Below are 23096 nucleotides of genomic sequence, written 5' to 3'. Positions count from 1 at the left end.
ATTGCAAAGTTTCTGTAAGGGTAAGGACACTGTCAAGAAAACAAAAAGGCAGCCAACAGAGTGGGGGAAGATCTATACCAAACCCATATCTGATAGAGGCCTAATATTCAAGGTATACTAAGAACTCAAGAAGTTAGACACCAGAGAACCAAACAATCCTATTAAAAAATATGGGGTACAGACTTAATCAAAAAGTTCTCAGTTGAGTAATATTGAATGCTGAGAAGCATCTAATGAAGTGCTTCACATCCTTAGCCATCAAGGAAATGAAAATCAAAACAACCTTGAGATTCCACGTCACACCAGTCAGATTGCCTAAGATCAAAAATTTAAATGACAGCTGTTGAGGATGTGGAGAAAGAGGAACACTTCTCCACTATTGGTGGGGTTGTAAACTGGTACAACCACTCTGGAAATCAGTCTGGTGGTTTCTCAGAAAATTGGACATGAAGACCCAGTTATTCCACTTCTGGGCATATACCCAAGAGACGCTCCAACATACAACAAAGACACATGCACCACAATGTTCATAACAGCCCTATTTATAATAGCCAGAAGCTGGAAAGGACCCAGATGTCCTTCAGTAGATTAGTGGATACAAAAATTGTGGTATATTTATACAATTGAGTACTACTCAGCTATCAGAAACAATGACTTTATGAAATTCTTAAGAAAATGGATGCATCTAGAGAATATCATCCTGAGTGTGATAACCCATTCACAAAAGAACAGACATAATATGTAGTCACTGATAATTAGATACTAACCCCAGAAAGCTCTGAACACCCCTGAAACAACTCACAGACTATATGAAGTTCAAGGAAAAAACTAAGGCCAAAAAATAAAAAGAAAAAAGAAAATGAAAAACCATTTAGCTTAATCTTTATACACCAAGAAATTGTTGACTATTTCCTGGTTACATTTGGTTTTACATGTACTTCGTGCTCATTGTAACCAGTAAGATTTTAATGCATACTCTCAAACCTTTAAAAAAAATCAAGTACTGACAAAAATGTCTTTGCATACTTATATGCAAAAATGCTTAAAATCTGTACATTTATCTTTGTTTTTAAAATCATGTTTTTCAATTAAAAAAATCAAGTACTGACAAAAATATTTTCATATAATTTTATGCAAAAATGCTTTAAAATCTGTATACATATCTCTTTTTTTAAATAAAGTTCAAAAATTATTATATCATTAAAAAACAGAAGAACCCAATATGTACAAGAATATAAAAATGTAAATAAAAATACAAACAATTTTTTCTTCTAAAACATTATTTAAAAAAAGGGGGGGGGGTGTGCTTGGGAAATTCTGGTTCTTTTTTCCTCCCAAATTGCCAATTCATGTTTTGGTTTTGACTTTCTTTGTTGACCCTATTTTAGTTTTGCCACATAAAAACGTTGTGGTTTCTGAACTGGGCTGTGTGACCCCTCTTTCTGCATGCACTAAACTTTACTATCAGCAAGCTTGCTTTAGACTCTGACAACTTTAAGCACTTAACTACCATTTCTCTGTCTTCATGAAAGCTAGTTACTCTCTCAGCAGCTATGACTCAAACAGGACATCTGGTACTTAGTAAGACTTCCCCTTTAGCTAGAAGTCTGTGGACATCATGGCTTACTGGCTGCAAGCAGTGGGGGTATTCACACAAAGTATGCCTTCCTTATGTGGTTGATTTATTTGCACAGACATTCATTATATCACACTAATGTAGTAGTTAACCAGGCATCTTATTGAGTGTAGAATAGTCTACTGAGCAGAAAATGTTACTGTGAGATTTCACTAGGGAATTTTCTTCAGTAGTTTGAAGCTTCAACACCTGTCTGCCATGAAATCCTTCAGCTGTGACAGGCTGGAAGAAGGGCATTTATGGAGATTCTGATGGTGCTTGAGAGCATTAGGCAGCAGCTAGTGCTGGCAGAGAGGTATGGGTGAGCCCAAAGGCAGTGTCAAATGTCAGCAGTCCCTGATGCAGGGCTACCCACAGAGGTCAGACACAAGTCTTCTTTCTAGATGATCAGAGTCTCAGGGGAAGTCCAGTGTGATCCTAGAGATCATTTCCAAAGTTCCACTTCTGTATCATCTCATTGAACATTAGAGGGCTTCTATGGATCTATGATGCTTAGAAGTCTTGTATACCCTTAAGAAACTCAGTGGTAATTGGCAACATTCTTACAACTGGTTAGAGACTCTGAATTTCACGACTTATTTAGGAAACAATGTGATAAAATCACCCTCTGAAGATTCTCTTTCAGAGGCATAAGTATTTTTCTAACACTTAAAGGCTTCTTGACTGCTGACTCCTCAGGTTGATAGACAAAAGAAAGTAGTGGTCAGTTTTCTTTACACATGAAACATTTCAGTTATCCACTGAATGGTCCTCTTTATTCTCAGCTATGGAATCCATGGTACTCAATCCTATTACTGACTCTCACTGCAAAGCCATGCTCTGGCCACTTATGTTCCTGAAGGATTTAGTGACATGCATGTAAGGCTGAGAATTCTCCACATAAGCCCTGAATATTGACACTATCTATCTCTTACAAAAACACTCCATGTTTTCACAATTTCAATTTTTTATTATTATATAATTACATCATTTATCCTCCCTCCAAGTCATCTTTGCTTTTATTATTATTATTATTCCTAGTTTTTGGTTTTTGATTTGTTTTTTTTTTAATTTTTTGGGGTTTGTTTGTTTGTTTGGTAGGTTTGTCTACATTCTTAGCTCCTTCTTATTGACATTTAAACTTATCTTGAACATTATTTTACTATTTCTCATCTGAAGATTCTTCTTTTTTGGTCTAAGTTTCCAATAACAGTTCAACTAAAAGTATATTTAAGTTGTTGACAGGAAAAATAAATTTTATATTGTGGTCATTTCAGTGATGTTTCAAAAAATGAGGAATATTTTATATTACAAAAAGAAGTTCATTTAAAAGACTCCTTGAACAAATACAAGGAATATAAGGAAATACAATTTCATGTTCTATGAAATAATTATTTGAAATATTACTTAAACATTTACTAAAGTAGTGTAAATAAATCAGATTATTGGATCTTAGCATGTAACTACAACAAAGAGTACATAGCCAAAACTTATTAATTTATAACACAATTTTAACTACAATTCTGCAGTTCTTTTGCTGACATAAATGTGACCTCTGCTTATGCAAATACCATCAATGTCTTTATTGTTAATTTCAAATTTGACTTAAAACCTTAGCACAATATCTCACACTTTTCCTCTAAATTCATTTACTTATTAGCTTATTGTGTTTGTTGAAAAGACTATAAAGTTGATAAGCAGTATATCCCTGTTAAAATTTAGTCTAAACTGAAAAGTTAGAGCTGTGTTATTATTTATTTGTCTCTAATAGACAATATTCTAATTCATATATAATTTATGGTTCTCTTCACTTGCTTGATAATTTCAATAAATAAAAACAACTAAGTATTCATAAATATTTGCTTGTTACATATCCTACTTTTGGTGGTTACATCTGGGAAAATATATTTGATACAAATTTTAAAAAGATAATTTATTAAATTCCAAATAATAGTGAATTACATAATGTTTGCTATCACTTTAAATGATAATTTGGAATGAATAATAAAGATAACAATATTTTCCAACCTGTAATATTTACAATTTGAATAACAGGTGGGGTCATAGTCATTCTTATTGTACAAAAATGATAATGTTTAAAACACCACGAAAACTTATTTGCGTGTAATAAGACACACTTATTAAATCAACAGTTTAGCACTAAACAGAAACAAAACCTGATTTTCACAAATATTAACCAGAAATAATCTTTTAAACCAAAAGGTAAAGCAATACAATAATTTAGAGTTAAACCAGGCATGCCTCTAATCCCAGCACTTGAGAGATAGAGGAATATGGACCTCTGTAAATTCAAACTAGCCTGGTCTACACAAGAAATTCTAGGACAGCCAGGGTACACAGAAAATCCATGTCCTGGAATACCCCCCAAATAAATAAATAAATAAATAAATAAATAAATAAATAAATAAATAAATATTTTAGTGTAACACATTATTCCTAATTTGATTATTATCATGATCTCTCCTTCTTACTTTAATTCTAATGCTAACTTTCACGGACCTGCTGAAACACAAATAATCATCTTTGCAACTCATAACATTCTCTGTTTTCCAGGATGGCCGTACCTCCCTACAGATCGTCATTGTCACAAAGAGGCATCAAAACACTGCAGTTTTGATGATTCCTGGTGGCTCATGTAAGAATGAGATTCTGACATGACTTAGCTGTTCCTTAGGGGGAAATCACATTCTCATAACTTCTTTACACCTTATCTACATCTACATATTTACATAAACCAGGACGTCTCTCATCCCAGGCATTGGCTTAAATGCACAGTAAAAATGGCGCAGGTATGTGGAAAAGATGGTTCTGAAACAGAAATTAGTTTTCTACAGCGGTGATGAATCCCTGAGGGTCATAGAAACCTTGCTCATCTGTCATGCTTTTGGTGGTATCTTGAGTTTTTTTAGGTGGTATCTTGAGTTTCTTTGTGTACATAACTGGCATCATTTCCTTTGATCACTTAGTATCTCTTAAGATATACCTATTATCTGTTCCTCTCCTATATTAACCTGATTATCCAACATTCTATCTAATTTTAAACAGAAAACCCTGATATTAGATAGTAAATCCTGTCACTTTTCTAGACTAGTTTTTTTTTTTCCTGGATTCAAATATTTTCATTAATTCCCTTGTAAAGTTTCAAATGTAATGTTATCCATGCATAACAGAGTATTGCTGTTTCACGAAACCTGTTATACTTAATAATGAAGATTTAAAACAAAATTATAAAGAACGGGAAGGAGTTTCTATACTGAAATTTAGAAACTTACTTTTCAGTTTCCTCATAGCTGAATTTACTTCCTGATTTCTCAAAGTATATATCACTGGGTTCAGAATGGGAGTGAATATGGTGTAAAATACAGACAGGATCTTTTCTATCACAAAGCTGTTTTGCGGCCACATATAGATAAAAATACACGGTCCAAAGAACAGGAAGACAACAATGAAATGGGCCGTACAGGTTGAAAGAGCCTTAGATGATCCTTTGGAAGAATGGTGCTTGATAGTAACCAGAACAATAACATATGAATTAAATAACATAATGAAGCATGACAATGCAATAATGCCACTTGTTGAAATCATAAAGAGACCAAGGACATAAGTATCCACACAAGACAGCTGGAACACCACAGGAAGGTCACAGAAAAAGCTATCTATTTTATTGGGGCCACAGAACGGTAATGTTAGGGCAAATATTACCTGGCTCATTGAATGCATAGTCCCCACAATCCATGAGGACACCACAAAGGCAATACACACCTGGGGACTAATGATTGAAGCATAACGCAGAGGTTTACAAATTGCAATATACCTGTCAAAAGACATGGCCATTAGTAAAATAATCTCAGTACCAGTGAACAGGTGGAGAAAGAATATCTGGGCAATGCATCCATCAAAGGAGATTGTTTGATGATCGGTTAGATAATCAATGATCATCTTGGGAGTGGCAAAGGAAGCAAGAGACATATCGATAATAGAGAGGTTGGTAAGCAGGAAATACATAGCCGAGTGTAGGTGGGAGTCAGATATGACAATAAAGACTATGATGCTATTACTCACCATTGTTGCCACATAAAAGATTGAAAACACGATGAAGAAAAATATCTGTAGTTCCCAGGAATTAGAGAGTCCCAGCAAAACAAATTCGGTCACAACAGACTCATTAGCTACATTCATTATCTGGATTCATAGGCAGAAATCACTTCATATAATATACACTTATTCTCACTATCCTCTTTCAATATCTTATCAAATATGTTACTCAACAGATTTTACAACATTACTGAAGAAACAAATAGTCTTTAAATAAATGTACTGAAAACATCACTCTTTTCTTGAAGCAAATATTAGTCAAATGCAAATACTATAAACAGAACTACCTTTTATTTGTCCATCTGTTCATCTAAATAATAACAGTAGTTAATGTTTCACATGAACTTCTTTCATGTTGACAATGAAACATATTTAGAGAAACACACAAGTGGATACAAGTGTACAGTGAGACATTGCAAATAGTCATAAAGATATCCTTATTTAAAATCAAATAAAACTATATCACATGTAAGGTATCGTAAGTAACACAGCAGTAATTCATTGAACGGCTGTAGAGAAGTCATAAATGTCCAGAGAACTTTTGACCTATTTGTAAATATGAGCTTCTTGGTTAGTTCTTAGAAGATATACTGAAAATACTAGCTTTACTGGTACTGATGGGAAGGCTATCCTATTTATAATTGTACACAAATGCCCAGTGGAAGGACACTAAGCTTTATAATCAATGAAAATGAATGAACTTCTTTTCCCGGACAATTTCACTCTTACTAAAATACAAGTTTGTTTCACCAATAAACATGCAAATGTATAATTCAAAATTGCATTTTGCTCCTAAAAGATAAATTGCATATAATTTGTAGGGACATTTAAAAAAAAAAAAACTCTTTGGTCAATTTTCTGTTTGAATGTTCCTACGGTATATGTTAACATGTAGAAGTTGTTTTATTAATAGGCTGGAAAAGGACCAGCAATTAAGTCTGTCAATAGAAATCTCATCAAAACATTACTTACTAAATCTATGGCAGAATATAGGCTCTCCAATTATTGAGCACTAAGTATGTTCTTTCTGAGCTTCCCTGGGAGGCAATTTTAAACACAAAAGAGTGACCTTGCTGATCCATTAGCTGTTTGGGAGCTGAAGATTAAGCAAATATTGTGGGGAACTGGAAATTAACCAAGAAATCATCTTGCAAAGGGATTCATTAAAAACAAAACAAAAAAAAAAACAAAGAAATACAGCAGTAGCAAGCTCACAAAGAGAATTTTAAAATCTTATGGGATTTTTCAAAGGCTGTTTTTACCTGGACCTAAGTAGTTGGGGGAGAAGAATGGAAAATGGGGGAAAAAATCATCATTTCAAAAGGCAAATACCAAGCAAAGTAATCACAGCCCCTGGTTATTTAACCCTGAATGGAAAAAAAAATAGAAACAAAGTCACAAAGATTCACTTCTGATTTAAGTAAACTTGGCTCTTTAGGGATTTTGAACATCAATAAATAAAATAATTGGGAAAGTTTGATGAAAGGTGTCCTGTATAAAACTTATTTTCCAGGAATTGTGAAGAAAATGGACCTTACCTAAAAGACAAACGTCTTGTAAAATCCTAACTGTTATTAAATTGTAGGAATTGTTCAGACAATCCAAACCAGTAATTTATGTATGGATTCACCCAAGTAATTATCAGGAAGAATTTCTTTTTCTCAGAAAGAAACTTAAGGCAGGTAATTATTAATTAAATAAGTAAAATAGGTAATTTTGACTAAGGTATTAATGTGAATGTGACCATTAATAAAATAAGAATTTTTAAATGACTATTGTTCTGCATAATTTCACTTTTCAAGTGGAAGTCTTTGACATAGACTACTAAATTTATTAAAATAAAAATTGGCAGACTTTGAAGCTGGCTCAGTTAATAAAGAGTTGCTATGGATAATACAGACAGATATCAAGGAGCCATTTAAATTTGGCCATAGTGGCACATAGTTGGTTGTTTGCAATCCCACTGTTGGAAGTACAGAGAGAGGGGGTCCCTGAGACTTTCTGGCCAATTTAGCAGAAATGGTGAACTACAGATTCCATGAGAAACAGTGCCTCAAAAACTAACGCAGGAAAGTGACCAAGGATCATTTCAGTGTGATTTTCATACACAGACACATAGAAATAGTATGCTTATGCACGCAAAAATGTGTTGTTTGGCTATTTTATTTATTTACATTTCAAATGCTGCTCCCCTTCCCAGTTTCACCTTCATAAGTCCCCTATCTTGTCCCTTCATCTCCTGCCTCTATGAGGGTGCTTCCTCACGCACCCACTTCTGCCTCAGCATTCTAGCATTCTCCTGTACTGGGTCATGGAACCTCCACAGGCCCAAGAGATACCCCTCTCATTGATGCAGGATAAAGTCATACTCTGCTACATATCCAGCTAGAGCCATGGGTCCCCAGAGGTGCACTCTGTGGCTGGTGGTTTAGTTTATGGGAGCTTTAGGAGGTCTGATTGGTTTATATTGTTAGGTTTTTATTAAGTGTCACTTTTATCAAATTATTATATCTAACAACCCATAAGCATGGAACACCTTTTGCTTCCTCTCTCTCTCTCTCTCTCTCTCTCTCTCTCTCTCTCTCTCTCTCTCCCTCTCTCTCATATATATATTTACAGTTTTCATTGTAAAGTTTTTGGTTAGGTTTATTCCTAAGTTTATTAAGGTAAAGTAGGTTTAATATTATAAAAATTATTCCTATTATATAACTACTACTTTATATTACATTATTGTATAATATTTATAATATATTAATTATATTATCTATCATACTATATTTTAATACTTAAATATATACTTACATAACGGCACATTATATATAAATTATTATATAAATATAATATAAATATAAATTACTCCTAGATATTTTATTTTGTTTTATGTCATTATGAATAAGTATCTTTTCTGAAAACCTATGTATTTTTGTTGGTGGTGGTGATGGTGGTGTTTAGAAATGCTATTAATAGGCGTGGGTTCACTGACCTTGAAGGTCCCACCTCCAGTCACTTGCACTCCCACGCACCACGTGCTCTCTCTGAAGGCCAGTGCCATGGGCAGAGCCGAGGAGGTGTACTTGCAAGTAGTGCTCTGCCGCCTGAGAGGGAGAGGTCTCTGGGATCAGGATCTGTCCACCGCAGACATGACAAATGGCCTTGTTTTAGGAATTTATTCCAAAGACCAAGATGATGACATGCCACAGTTTAGAAGTGCAGGATAACTCTGGAAATCAGTCTGACGATCCCTCAGAAAATGGGACATAGTACTACCTGAAGATCAAGCTGTTCCACTTCTGGGCATATACCCCAGACACATTCCAACATACAACAAAGATATGTGCACCACAATGTTCATAGCAGCTCTATTTATAATAGCCAGAAGCTGGAAAGAACCTAGATGTCTTTCAGTAGATGAATGGATACAAAATTGTGGTACATTTACACAATGGAGTACTACATAGCTATCAGAAACAATGGCCTAACAAAATTCTCAAGAAAATGGATGCATCTAGAGAATATCATCCTGAGTGAGGTAACCCAGTCACAAAAGAACAGACATAATGTGCAGTCACTGATAATGGGATACTAACCCCAGAAAGCTCTGAACACCCCAGAAACAACTCACAGACTGTGTGAAGTTCAAGAAAAGAAAAAAGAAAAAAAAACATTATACTCAATCCTTACACACAAAGAAAACTTGGACTAATTCCCGGTTACATCCTGTTTTACATGTACTTTTTCTTCATTGTAACTAGTAAGACCTTAATGCACACTATCACACCTTTGGGGGAAAAAAAGCCAAGCACTGACAAAAATGTATTCGTATACTTTCATGCAAAAATGCTTAAAATGTGTTCATTTATCTTTGTTTTTTAAAATAAAGTTGTTCAAAAAAAAAGAAAACTTTAAAAAAAAGTACAGGATAGATTTATAATAAGTTAGTGTCTGGAAAGCTGAGGGAAATGTTGAACATCTCTGGACCACCTCTCAAGGCAGGCAAAACCTGAACCTTCTAAGGTCTGCATCAGGATTTCAGTGTGATGCTGATCGGCCTCAGCAAGAGATCGGCTCAGGTGGATGACCAGGAAAATTGGAACAAAGGCACAGAAAACATTCGAGCTGCTGTTGCAGCGGGACAAAGGCAGGTTCAAGACCTTGAGTTGTCATAGGCGGAGATGGATCCCTGTGGAGATGATCAAGGTGCTGCAGAAGAAGCTGTGCTCCATCTCTATGAGCATGATGACGTAAAGCAGAAACAGAAGGTGGCCGTGTCGGCGAAGCTCCATGGAAGTAGTGATCTCGAGACCTAGGAGAAAGAGGTCCTCTTTGCTTCTGGGCAAATCCTGGCCCTCCAGCCAATGAGATGACACCAACCAGATCTGCTGAAATTACTGAAAAAAATCTCCAAAGTGCCAGTAGTAAAACAGAGGTCCATATCAGACCCAAGTCTTGGATACAGGAACAAGAAATGGGTTCATTCCTAAATGTAGCCAAGTGGTCTGCAGAACCACCAGTCTTCTTGGAAATCCACTACACAGGCAACACAAGTGCAGCCGAAGCACCCCTGGTGTTTGTGGGAAAGGGCATTACCTTTGACAGTAGAGGTGTCTCCATCAAGGCTTCTGCAAATAAGGACCTCATGAGGGCTAATATGGGAGAAGCAGCAACAGTATGCTCGGCCATTGTGTCTGCTGCAAAGCTCAATTTGCCCATTAATACCGTTCATATAATTTTCGTGTTTAAGTTTTTTATGCAGTTTACTGCATTTACTGACTTGCATATATAACCTTCCCTTCATTTCAGGTATAAAGTCAAGTTGGTCATGATGGATAATCTTTTTGATGCATGTCTGCATGTCTGCATTCTATTGGCAAGTATTTTACTAATTATTTTTTAATTTATGTTCATTAGGTATATTGACCAGTAGTTTTCCATTTTGTTATGCCTTTACCTGGCTTTGTTATTGAAGTAATACTGGCTTTACAAAAGAAGTTTGGGGTCCTTCTTCTGTTTCTGTTTTCATAAATAACTTCAGATCTTTTAAGTTAGATAGAATTATTTTTTAAATTCATCTGGCCATGAATCTTTTGATTTGGGAGTCTTTTTAAATAATAGTTTAATCTCTTCATTTTCTTTTTTCTGGCAGTTTTTTTTCTTACAACTTTATTTTAAAAAGAGAGATACATGTACAGATTTTTAAAGCATTTTGGCATAAAATTATATGAATATATTTTTGTCAGTACTTAATTCTTTTAGAGGTTTGATAGTATGCATTGAAATCTTACTAGTTACCATAATGTATCTGCTTAGGTTGATATCTTCTTCTGGGTTTAAATTTTGATGAATCTTGAAACTCATCCACTTTTAGGCTTCTTATCTTCATAGAGTACAAGTTTTTAAAATATTTTCTTATGATATTTTGAATTTCTTTGTTTTCTATTTTAATATTTCTTTTTTCCCTCATTTTTCTGATTAATTGGGCTAAGAGTTTAAAGACCATTAGAAGTAGAAAGTAAAAGGAAAAAATGAGGCCTTAGTGAAGCTACCCTGTAGTACAGATGTGCTGTGAACATCTGGGAAAAATTACTGGAGACAAACAGTTATGAGCACATAGAGAAGAAAGGATTGGGAGAAGAAACAATAAAACTAAGGTGTATGGCAAAGCTCTGTAGAAACCTACCCTTTTGTGAACCTACTAAAAATACCATGTGACTATTCTTGGTTCTCAACTTGACAATATACATGTAGAATTAAATAAAACAGCTGTGCATACTTATAAGGGTTTTCTTTTTATTAAATCACCAAAGTGGAAAGAGCTACCCCAATCCATATCTTTTGAGTTGTGAAGATAAAAAAATCTACCTTTAAATTATGGTAGCAGTCTACACAAAGGATAAGGGAAAAAGAAGCACTTTCTCTTTGTCTGCTTGTCTATACTTTAAATGACAAATTCCTTCCCTCTCTGACATTAAAGCCTTCTTTGAGTTTCTAAAATATACTGAAAATTAAATGAGATATCAAGTCTTGTAGGATGATCTACTGTCTTCTGGACTTTTTGTTGGTTAGCAGCAATTGTTGGACCAGTTTAACCACAGCATATAAGAGACTCTACTAAATTTCACATATATGTTCTTTCTGTCAGTTATGTTCCTCTAGAGAACCCTGAAAAATACAGATTTTGGTACCAGGAGGAGTTATAGAGTAATGGTAGATAAGATGACTTTTGTAAATATGTGAAATAGGCATTTGAATTTGATGACACCTACAGCTACCAAAGCTTCTCTAGATACTAAAGCCTCTTTGGGGAGCTCAGAGTGTACTGAAAAGCCATGGTGTGCATATTACAAAAATTTATTAATACGAATACAAATTTGATAATTCTGAGTCAACAGTTATGAGAGGCAAGCAATTTGGTTACCTTCTATATAAAACTTTTGACAACTTTTAGAAAAATAAAGATGCTGGTTGGTTGTTCCTACATCTCTGGATAAGTTGACAAAGGAAAGGAGTAGACTACATGACAACAAGAACCAACTTCTAGTATCCCAGGATGCAGGAAAGGGAATCAATAAATTTAGTGATAAAGCTGACTAGATCCAGATATACATAAATAGTCTACGTTTTTCTAAGTGTGCACTAGAAGAGAATCTTTTTCTACTTAACCAAAGCTACCAAGTTGTGAACAGTCAAACCAAAGATTGGTTGAAATACAATGAAAATTCAAACTCCAGCCCTAGAAAGTTTCAGGAGGTAAAGTAAGGTCGTCTTTGGATGGGTATGTTTGAGAAGATCCTAGGGAGGATGAGAAATTTGATCATTCAGACTGACAACAATTTATTTTACCCGAGGAAGTACTGTATCTATACTCAGCAGAAGTATTCTTCCTGATTCCTGAAATATTGCCCTTTCTACCTTTGAATGAATAAGTTAATTTTTTTTGTCTGTTAAACTAGCTATGACTTTCTCTGAAGGAGACATCAGGCATAACAATATTTATGTTGCATAGGACACATCAATATTTGTCTCTAGACAAGTAACCAGGCTTAAGGCAAAACATGTTCCTAGAGGGGAGTGTAGTCACACAGAAGTTCACTGCACTACTAAAAACTTAATGAGTTTGTTAATGCTTTCAAGCAGAAGTCTAGGGAATATTTGTGTAAATGGATTTTAGCAATGTAGTATAATGGTGGAAGGAACACAAAACTGGATCATACTAGGTTCACTAATATGGGTCCTCTAAATAGGGAATTTGAATTTAATATGGAAGGTTCCACAGTTAGAGAAAAAGTGTCAAAGTTTGTTTGAATGGTTGGCTGAAGCATTTGTCAAAAGATGTTCTACTGAAAAGGAATTGGAGATGCCTGATATCCTTTGATTTAGTGTTGATAAAAGGAATGTAAAGCTCAAGAAAATTGTAATGCTAGGTTGTGTATGCCATATACAAAATCTAATCCTCCACAATGGTAAGGCCCAGAGGACATGACCTTCACTACATCTATAAAACCCAAAGTGATGGGAGGAGCACTGGCACATTTGACATGCTTTGTTTCGCCAGACCTTAGAGTCAGAGATTCTGCTATTCAGTTAAATAAAAAGGGGGTTCAACTGAGTCCTGTAGTAACAGAGACAAAGTAGCAACACTGAACCATTAAAGGAAAGATGATTACTGTTATCATAATAGGCAGCAGAGGCTAATTGAGTTTTATGATAAAATGCTTCACGTGGAACTTTTGTACTGGCTGACCACATATAGTGTTTACAGGCATAACATAGATAAGAAGCCTACTACATTTTCATTTGATTTGTATAATCAGACAATTTCTCAGACAAATGAAAAAAAGGCTACATTGAATTATGGCAAAAAAAGTGATCTCACTCACAAATTTCTTAGCTTGAGCCAGTTTATAGACCCAAAACCTCTTGAATGGAGTGAAGGTTACATTCCTCCAAGGAAGTAATTTAGTAAAATACCTAAGATATTTTTTAGCATTATCCATTCTCTAGTCCATCTCCAGAGAGACTCTTAAGGCCTTTTACAAGGGTTCCATAGCTCTAGGGGAAGAAAACAATCAGAATTTTTGTGATCTATTAGATACTTGTTCTGAATTAATGTTGATACCAGAAGAATCCAAGAAATATTTTAGCACTCCAGTTAAAATAGGAGCTTATGGACATTGGGTAATTAATGGAGTTGTTTCTGATATCTAAATTGCAGTAGATTCAGTGGGTCCCCAAACCCATCTGTGCTTATTTCTCTAATACAAGACTGTGTAATTTGGGTTACATGTATTGAGAAGCTAGCAGAATCCCCACATTGCATCTCTGATGAGTGGAGTGAGAGCTGTTATGATAGGGAAGAAAAAATAGAAACCTTTAGAGTTGCCATTTCCAGGGGAAATAGTGAATCAAAACCAGTATCACATCTTTGGAGAAATTGTAAAAGTTAGGTTCACCATTAAGGTCTTGAAAAATGCAGGGGTAGTTGTTCCCATCATATTTCCCATTATCTTTCTTCTCTTGCAAGTGCCGAAGATGAAGGGCTTATTGAGAATGACAGTTACCTATTAAAAACTCAACAAAGTGAACCTAATTACAGATGCTGTAACAGATGTGCTGTCCTTACTCGAGCAGATTAACACATCTCTTGGCACATGGTATGCAACAATTGATCTAGAAAATTTATTTTTCACAGAACCTGTCTATCAGGACCACTAGAAACATTTTAATTTCAGTTGGCAAGGACAGCAGTATACATCTACAATTTATCTTTAAGGATACACACACACACACACACACACACACACACACATGTATATCTACATACATACACATTCTATGGATCTTAATCATCTGTCTCTTCCACAAAATTTCATATTGGTCCAGTATATTGATAACATTATACTGATTGAACCAAGTGATCAGGAGGTAGCAACCACTTTTAACTTATTGGTAATAACATATGCATATCAGAGATTGGGAAATTAGTCCAACCAAAATTCAAGAGCATTCTACGACAATAAATTTTTTAGAAGTCCAATGGTGTGAGGCATGCAGGGATGTTCCTTTTGAGGTGAAGGATATGTTATTGTACCTGGCTCTTCCTAACACCAAGAAAAAAAGCACAGTCTTTAGTGGGTTTATTTAAATTCTGGAGACAGCACATTCCTCATTGGGTTTGTTACTCCAGTCCATAAACCAAATAAGTAAGAAAGCTGCTAGATTTGTGTAGGGGTATATACTAATTAGGGTTTTACTGCCCTGAACAAACACCATGATTAAGGCAACTCCTAAAAGGACAATATTCAATTGGGGTTGGCTTACAGGTCAGATGTTCAGTCCATTATCATCAAGGTAGGAGCTTGGGTGTGTCTAGGCAGACATGGTACTGGAAGAGCTGAGAGTTCTACATCTTCATCTGATGGCTTTGAGGAACAAATTGGCTTCCAGGAAGCTAGAAGAGGGTCTTAAAGCCCATGCCCAACAGTGACACACTTTCTCCAATCATGTCCCACCTTTTCCAACAAGGACATACCTCATAATAGAATAACTACACAGACCAAGCATATTCAAACCACCACAGGGCAGGAACAGAAGAAGTCTCTTGAAGAGGTCCAAGCTGCTGTGCAGGCTGCTCTATTACTTGGGCCATGTGATCAAAAAGACTTGATGGTATTTGCAGTAACATAAGGTTGCTGACTGGGGTCTTTGGCAGGCCCCTTTGTGAGAATAATAAAAAATGTATTTGGAACATGGGAGTAAGGCTCTGCCATCATCTGAAGACAACTACTCTTCTTTTAAAGGACAACCCTTGACCTTCTATTTGTTGAAACCTGCTTTTTGACAATGAACCACCAAGTTACTATGCAACCTGAGCTGCCCATCAAAAATTATATATTACCTGACCCATCATGCCAGTCATAAGAGAGAACATGCACAGCAGCAACCTATTATCAAATGGAAGTAGTATATATGGGATCAGAGCCAAACAAGTTCTGAAAGAGCAAACAAATGGCATGAAGAAGTTGCCCAAGTGCCTACAGTTTCTATTCCCATTACAATTTCATCTGCAGCCAAACATACATCAAAAGCTCCATGCTGTGCATCCTATAATTGTTTAACTGAAGGAAGAGAAGACAAGTTCTTTGCTTACTAATGGTTCTGTATATTATGCAGATACCGCCCAAAAGCGTTACTCTAGAGAACCCTGACTAATATATTTTGTATTTTTGATCCTGGATCATCTCATTCATCTCCATCCATTTATCTACAAAGTTCAAAGTATCATATTTTACTTTTTATATTTTTTCCTTTTTATGGAATATTCTTTGTATTTACATTTCAATGTTATCTCCTTTCCATCAATCCCGTCGTCCAACTCCCTCCCACTGCCTCCATGAAGGTCCTCCCTCTCCCAACCACCTTCTTCAATCTCAGAACCTTGACATTTCCCTACATTTGGAAAATGGGCCTTCATTGGATCAATGACCTCTTCTTCAATTGATGGCAGACAGTGCAATTCTTTGCTACATATGCAATTGGAGCCATGGGCCTCTCCATGTGTGCTCATTAGTTGGTATTTCAGTTCCTGGGAGTGCAGTGGGTTTGATTAGTTACTAATGTTGTTCTTCCCATGAAGTTGAAGACCCTTTCAGGTCTTTCATCTTTTCTCTAGCTCCTTCATTGAGGTCCTCGTGTTAAGTCCAATGGTTAGCTGTAAGCATTTTTCTCTGTATCAGTATGACTCTGACAGATCCTCTAAGGAGACATCCATATCAGATTCCTGCCAGTAAGCACTACTTCGCATCTGCAATAGTGCTTGGGTTTGGTAGCTGCATATGGGATGGATTCCCAGGTGAGGCAGGCTTTGGATGATCTTTACTTGAATCCCTATTTGTCCCATTATTTCCTCCCATGAGTGTTTTGTTCTCCTTTCTAAGCAGGAGTGAGGCATCAACTTTCTGTTCTACTTCTCTCTAAGCTTCATAAATTCTGTGAATTGTTTCTTAGGTATTCTGAGCTTTTTGGGTTAGTATCCTCTTTTCAGTGAGTACATACCATGAGTGGTCTTTTGTGACTGGGTTACTTTCCTCAGGGTAATAGCTTCTAGTTCTATCTGTCGGCCTAGAAATATGCAATCCAAATCAAAATTCCAACTCAATTCTTCATATAGTGAGAAAGAGCAATCTGCAAATTTATTTGGAATAATAAAAAATTCAGGAGAGCAAAACCAATTCTAAAGAATAAAAAAGGAAAAAAAAAAAACTTTCCAAGGAAACACCATCCCGGACCTCAAGCTGTATTACAGAACAATTGTTATTAAAAACTGCATGGTATTGGTACGGAGACAGGCAGGTAGATCAATGGAACAGAATTGAAGACTCAGAAATGAACCAACACACCAATGGTGACTTAACCTTTGACAAAAAAGCAAAAATCATTCAATAAAAAAAGGACAGCCTCTCCAACAAATGGTGCTGGTTCAACTGGCAATCAGCATGCAGAAGAATGCAAATCGATCCTTGCTTTCTTCTTGAACAAAGCTCCAGTTAATCAAAAACCTCGACATAAAACAAGGTACACTGCAACTAATAGAAGAGAAAGTGGAGAAGAGCTTAGAACACATAGATACAGGGGAAATTTTGCTGAACAGAACAACAATGGTTTATGCTCTCAGGCTAAGAATTGACAAATGTGACCTCATTACATTGCAAAGCTTCTGTAAGGCAAAGGACACTGTCAAAAGGACAAAATGTCAACCAACAGATTGGGAAAAGATCTTTACCAACCATACATCTGATAGAGGGCTAATATCCAATATATACAAAGAACTCAAGAAGTTAGACTGTAGAGAATCAAATAATTCTATTAAAAAATGGGGCACAGAGCTAAACAAAGAATTCTCAACTGAGGAATATCAAATGGCTAAGACGCACCTAAAGAAATGCTCAACATTCCTAGTCATCAGGGAAATGCAAATCAAAACCACCTTATACATGTCAGAATGGCTAAGATCAAAACCTCAGGTGACAGCAGAAGCTGGCAAGGATGTAGAGGAAGACGAACACGTTTCCATTGTTGGTGAGATTGCAAGCTCGTACAACCACTCTAGAAATCAGTCTGTTGGTTCCTCAGAAAATTGGACATAGTATTAGCTGAGAACCCAGCTATACCACTCCTGGTCATATACCCAAAAGAATCTCCAACTTCTAAAAAGGACACATGTTCCACTGTGTTCATAGCAGCCTTATTTATAATATCTAGGAGCTGAAAGGAACCGAAATGTTCTTTAACAGAGGAATTGATACAGAAATGGTGGTACATTTTTGTTAATAAATTGAGTAGCATCTCACAATGTAAGTGCACCATTTTTATTATCTATATATATGTTGCTGTATACATCGGCTGTTTCTAATGTCTAGCTATCATGAATAAATCAGCTACAAAGCTTTAGGCAAATTAACTAAAAGATCAAGAAGATCCAAATTAATAGAATTAGAAATCAAAAGGAAGATATACACTATAAACTGAGGAATTTAAGAGAATCATAAGGGCATACTTTAAAATTTCTATTCAAACAAGCCAGGAAACCTAAAATAATTAAATCCTTTGATTTATATAACCAAAGTTAAATCAAGATGAAATAAATAATTCAAACAGACCATAAATTAAAATGTTATACAATCAGTTTACCAATTTTTGTTCAAAATAAAAAAATGAACAGAAAAGTCAAATAACATGGATCTCATATAGAATAATACCAGCCTTTCAAAGACCTGATGCCAATGCTTGTTAAATTATTCTACAAAATATAATCTTAAGAAAAATAATTAAATTCTTTTTTATGAAGCTTTCATTACATGATATCTATATCACAGAAAACTGCAATAAAAATGTATGCCATTATTTCTGTATGTATGTAGATGAAAATAGTCTCAATAAATACTTGCAAACTAAATTAATGGACAAATTAATTAATGGATTGTGACAATTAATTTTTTATTTTTAAACTGATTATATTTTTTAAGGTTGTAATTAAGTATTTGTGCATACATATACATAAACATATGTATATATGTAATAATAATAAAAGAAAAGAGGCTATTAATTTGAGGGCATAGGAGAGAAACAGGGAGGGGCTGGAAGGAGGAAAGGGGAATGTGATACAGTTCTATTTTAATTACAATATATTCATTTTTGTTTTTTTCTTTCTTTTTTTTCTTGAACTTGACACAGTCTGTGACATGTTTCTGGGGTGTTCAGAGCTTTCTGAGGTTAGTATCCAATTACCAGTAACTGCATCTTATGTCTGTTCTTTTGTGACTGGGTTATCTCACTCAGGCTGATATTCTCTAGATGCAACCATTTTCTTAATAATTTTGTTAAGTCATTATTTTTGATAGCTGAGTAGTACTCCATTGTGTAAATGTATAACAATTTCTGTATCCATTCATCTACTAAAGAACATCTGGGTTCTTTCCAGCTTCTGGCTATTATGAATAGAGTTGCTATGAACATTGTGGTACATGTATCTATGTTGTATTTTGGACTGTGTCTGGGCTATATGCCCAGAAGTGGAATAGCTGGATCTTCAGGTAGTACTATGTCCAATTTTCTGAGGAATTACCAGAATGATTTCCAGAGTGGTTGTATCCGTTTACAACCCCACCAACAATGGAAAAATGTTCTTCTTTCTCCACATCCTCACCAGCATCTGTTGTCAACTGAGTTTTGGATCTTGGTCAATCTGGCTAGTATGAGGTGAAATCTGAGGGTTGATTTGATTTGCATTTCCCTGATGACTAAGGATGTCAGGCACTTCTTTACATGTTTCTCAGCCATTCGATATTCCTCAATTGAGAACTTTTTGTTTAACTCTGTACCCCATTTATAATAAGGTGGTCGAGTCTCTGGTGTATAGTATTTTGAGTTCTTTGTATACCTTGGATATTAGGCCTCTATCAGATGTGGGGTTGGTAAAGATCTTTTCCCACTCTGTTGTCTGACATGTTGTTTTCTTGACATTGTCTTTAGTCTTACAGAAACTTTGCAATCTCATTAGGTCCCATTTGTCGATATTTGACCCTAGAGTTCGAGCCATTGGTGTTCTGTTCAGGAAATTTTCTCCTGTGCCTATGAGTTCTAAGGTTTTTCCTACTTTCTCATCTAATAGTTTCAGTGTACCTGGTTTAATGTGGAGATCTTTAATCCACTTACACTTGAGCTTTGTACAAGGAGAGAAGAAAGGGTCTCTTTTCATTCTTCTGCATGCTGAGTGCCAGTTGTACCAACACCATTTGTTGAGTAGGCTGTTCTTTTTCCATTGAATGTTTACAGCTCCTTTGTCAAAAATCAGGTGAAGATATGTGTGAGGGCTCATTTCTGGATCTTCTACTCTATTCCATTGATCCATGTTCTTATTTCTGTACCAGTACCATGCAGTTTTTACCACAATTGACTTGTAATATAGCTTGAGGTCAGGTATAGTGATTCCTGCAAATGCTTTCTTGTTGTTGAGGATGAATTTCACTATTCTAGGTCTTTTGTTATTCCAGATGAAATTGCACATTGCTCTTTCCAACTCAATGAAGAACTTAGTTGGAATTTTGATGGGGATTGCATTGAATCTGTAGATTGCTTTTGGTAAGATGGCCATTTTTAAAATGTAGATCCTTCCAATCCGTGAGCATGGGTGATCTTTCCATTTTCTGAGATCTTCCTCGATTTCCTTTTTTAGAGATTTGAAGTTCTTTAATACAGGTCCTTCACATGCTTAGTTATAGACACACAAAGGTATTTCATAGTTTTTGTGACTATTGTGAAGGGCATCTTTTCCCTAATTTCTTTCTACATATGTTTGTCCTTTGAATATAGGAAAGCAACTGATGTGTTTGAGTTAATTTTATATCCAACCACTTTGCTAAATTGTTTATCAGCTGTAGGAGTTCTCTCATGGAATTTGTGTAGTCACCTAAGTACACTATCATGTCATCTGCAAATAGTGATGTTTTTACTTCTTCCTTTCCAATTTGCATCCCTTAGATTTCCTTTTGCTGTCTAATTGCTCAGGCCAGGACTTCCAATACTATATTGAATAGGTAGGGGAGAGTGGGCAGCCTTGTCAAGTCCCTGATTTTAATGGGTTTGCTTCGAGTTTCCCACCATTGAATTTGATGTTGGCTATTGGTTTGCTGTATATTGCTTTTATTATATTTAGGTATAGGCCTTGGACTCCTGTTCTTTCCAAGAGTTTTAACATGAAGGGGTATTAAATTTTGTCAAATGCTTTCTCAGCATCTAGTGACATGACCATGTGGTTTTTTACTTTGAGTTTGTTTATATGGTGGTATATGTTGATGGATTTCCGTATATTAAACTATCCCTGAATCCCAGGGATGAAGCCTACTTGATCATGGTGAATGATCGTTTTGATGTGTTCTTGGATTCAGTTTGCAAACATTTTGTTGAGTATTTTTGCATCAGTGTTCAAAGTGAGATTAGTCTGAAGTTCTCTTTCCTTGTAGGGTCTTTGTATGGTTTAGGTACGAGGGTTATTGTAGCCTCAAAAAATGAGTTAGGTAGTGTTCCAACTGGTTCTATTTTGTGGAATAGTTTGGAGAGTATTGGTATTATGTCATCAATAAATGTCTGATAAAATTCTGTACTGAACCTATCTGGACATGGGCTTTTTTTGGTTGGGAGGTTTTGATGACTGCTTGTATTTCTTTAGGTGTTATGGGATTACTTAGATGGTTTACCTGGTCCTGGTTTAACTTTGGTAACTTGAATCTGTCTAGGAATTCATCCATTTCCTCCAGATTTTCCAGCTTTGTTGAGTATAGATTTTGTAGAAGAATCTGATGATTTCTTGAATTTCCTCAGTTTCAGTTGTTATGTCTCCACTTTCCTTTCTGATTTTGTTAATTTTTATGCTCATTCTTTGCCCTCTAGTTAGTCTGATTAGGGGTTTATCAATCTTGTTGATTTTCCCAAAGAGCCAGCTCTAGGTTTTGTTGATTTTTTTTCAATGGTTCTTTTTGTTTCTATTTGGTCTATTTCTGCCCTAAGTTTGATTAGTTCTTGCCTCTACTCCTTCTGCCTGTATCTGGTTCCTTTTTTTCTGGAGCTTTCAACTGTGCTGTCAAGTTGCGAGTGTACGCTCTGTCCAGTTTCTATTTGGAAGCACTCATTGCTATGAGTTTTCCTCTCAGTGCTGCTTTCCTTGCATCCCATAGGTTTGGGTATGTCATGTTTTCATTTTCGTTGAATTCTACAAAATCCTTAATTTCTTTATTTATTTCTTTCTTTACCCTACTATCTTTTAATAAAGCATTGTTTAGTTTCCATGTGTACATGGGCTTTTTTTTGTCTTTGTTGTTATTAAAGACCAGCCTTAGACCATGGTGATCTGTAAGGATGCATGGTAGTATTTCAATCTTCTTATATCAATTGAGCCTCATTCTGTGTCCAATTATGTGGTCAATTTTCGAGAAGGTGCCGTGAGTTTCTGAAAAGGTGTATTCTTTTGTTTTAGGATGATATGTTCTGTAGATATCTATTAATTCCAGTTGGTTCATAGTCTCTGCTAGTTTTACAGTGTCCTTGTTCAGTTTCTGTTTCCATTGGTGAGAGTGAGGTATTAAAGTCTCCCACTATTATTGTGTGGTGTGAAATGTATTTTTGAGCTTTAGTAGGGTTTCTTTTATGAATATGGGTGCTTTTGTATTTGGAGAATATATGTTAAGGATTGAGAGTTCCTTCTGACAGATTTCCCCTGTAATGAGTAAAAAGTGTCTTTCCCTATCTTTTTTGATAACTTTGGTTGAAAATCTACTTTATTCGATAATAGAATGGCCCCTTCAGCTTACTTCTTGAAGCCATTTTCTTGGGAGGTTTTTTCCCAACCGTTTACTCTGAGATAGTGTCTGTCTTTGTCTCTTAGATGAGTTTTCTGTATACAGCAAAATGCTGGGTTTTGTTTATGTATCCAGTCTGATAGCCTATATCTTTTTATTGGGGATTTGAGTCCATTTATGTTAACAGATATCAAGGAATATTGATTGCTGTTTCCTGCTATTATTGCTTTTGTAGGTTGAATTGTGCCTGTGTGTCTTTCTTCTTTTGGTTTTCTTGCTTAGGAGTTTTCTTGTTTTTACTATGAGGTGGTTCCTCTCATTGTATTGGGTTTTCCACTTATAATTTGTTGTAGTGCTTGGTTTCTGGTCATATATTGTGTGAATTTAGTTTTGTCTTGGAATATCTTCATCTCGCCATCTATGATGATTGATAGTTTTGCTGGGTATAGCAGCTTGGGCTGGCACTTGTGCTCTCTTAGTGTGTGCATGATGTCTGTCCTTGCTCTTCTAGCTGT

General features: G+C 35.6%; 1 protein-coding gene and 1 pseudogene across 2 annotated transcripts; one reads left to right on the top strand and one right to left on the bottom strand.

Moving 5' to 3' along the window:
• Positions 1-4861: 4861 nt before the first annotated feature.
• Positions 4862-5815, bottom strand: LOC308428221 (olfactory receptor 4K2; the record flags this gene model as incomplete). Its single annotated transcript, XM_080926631.1, has 1 exon — positions 4862-5815. The coding sequence occupies one exon, from the start codon at positions 5813-5815 to the stop codon at positions 4862-4864; it is 954 nt and encodes a 317-aa protein (XP_080782757.1).
• A 2870-nt stretch (positions 5816-8685) lies between these two features.
• Positions 8686-10514, top strand: LOC308428077 (cytosol aminopeptidase-like; annotated as a pseudogene). Its single transcript has 2 exons — positions 8686-8811; positions 9667-10514. The product of its transcript is annotated as a cytosol aminopeptidase-like (transcript).
• Positions 10515-23096: the final 12582 nt, after the last annotated feature.

This window comes from Micromys minutus, assembly GCF_963924665.1.
Source record: "Micromys minutus genome assembly, chromosome: 12".
Taxonomy (NCBI): Eukaryota; Metazoa; Chordata; class Mammalia; order Rodentia; family Muridae; genus Micromys; species Micromys minutus.
The sequence above is the reverse complement of the archived record's forward strand: the minus strand, read 5'-3'. Positions and strand labels throughout refer to the sequence as shown.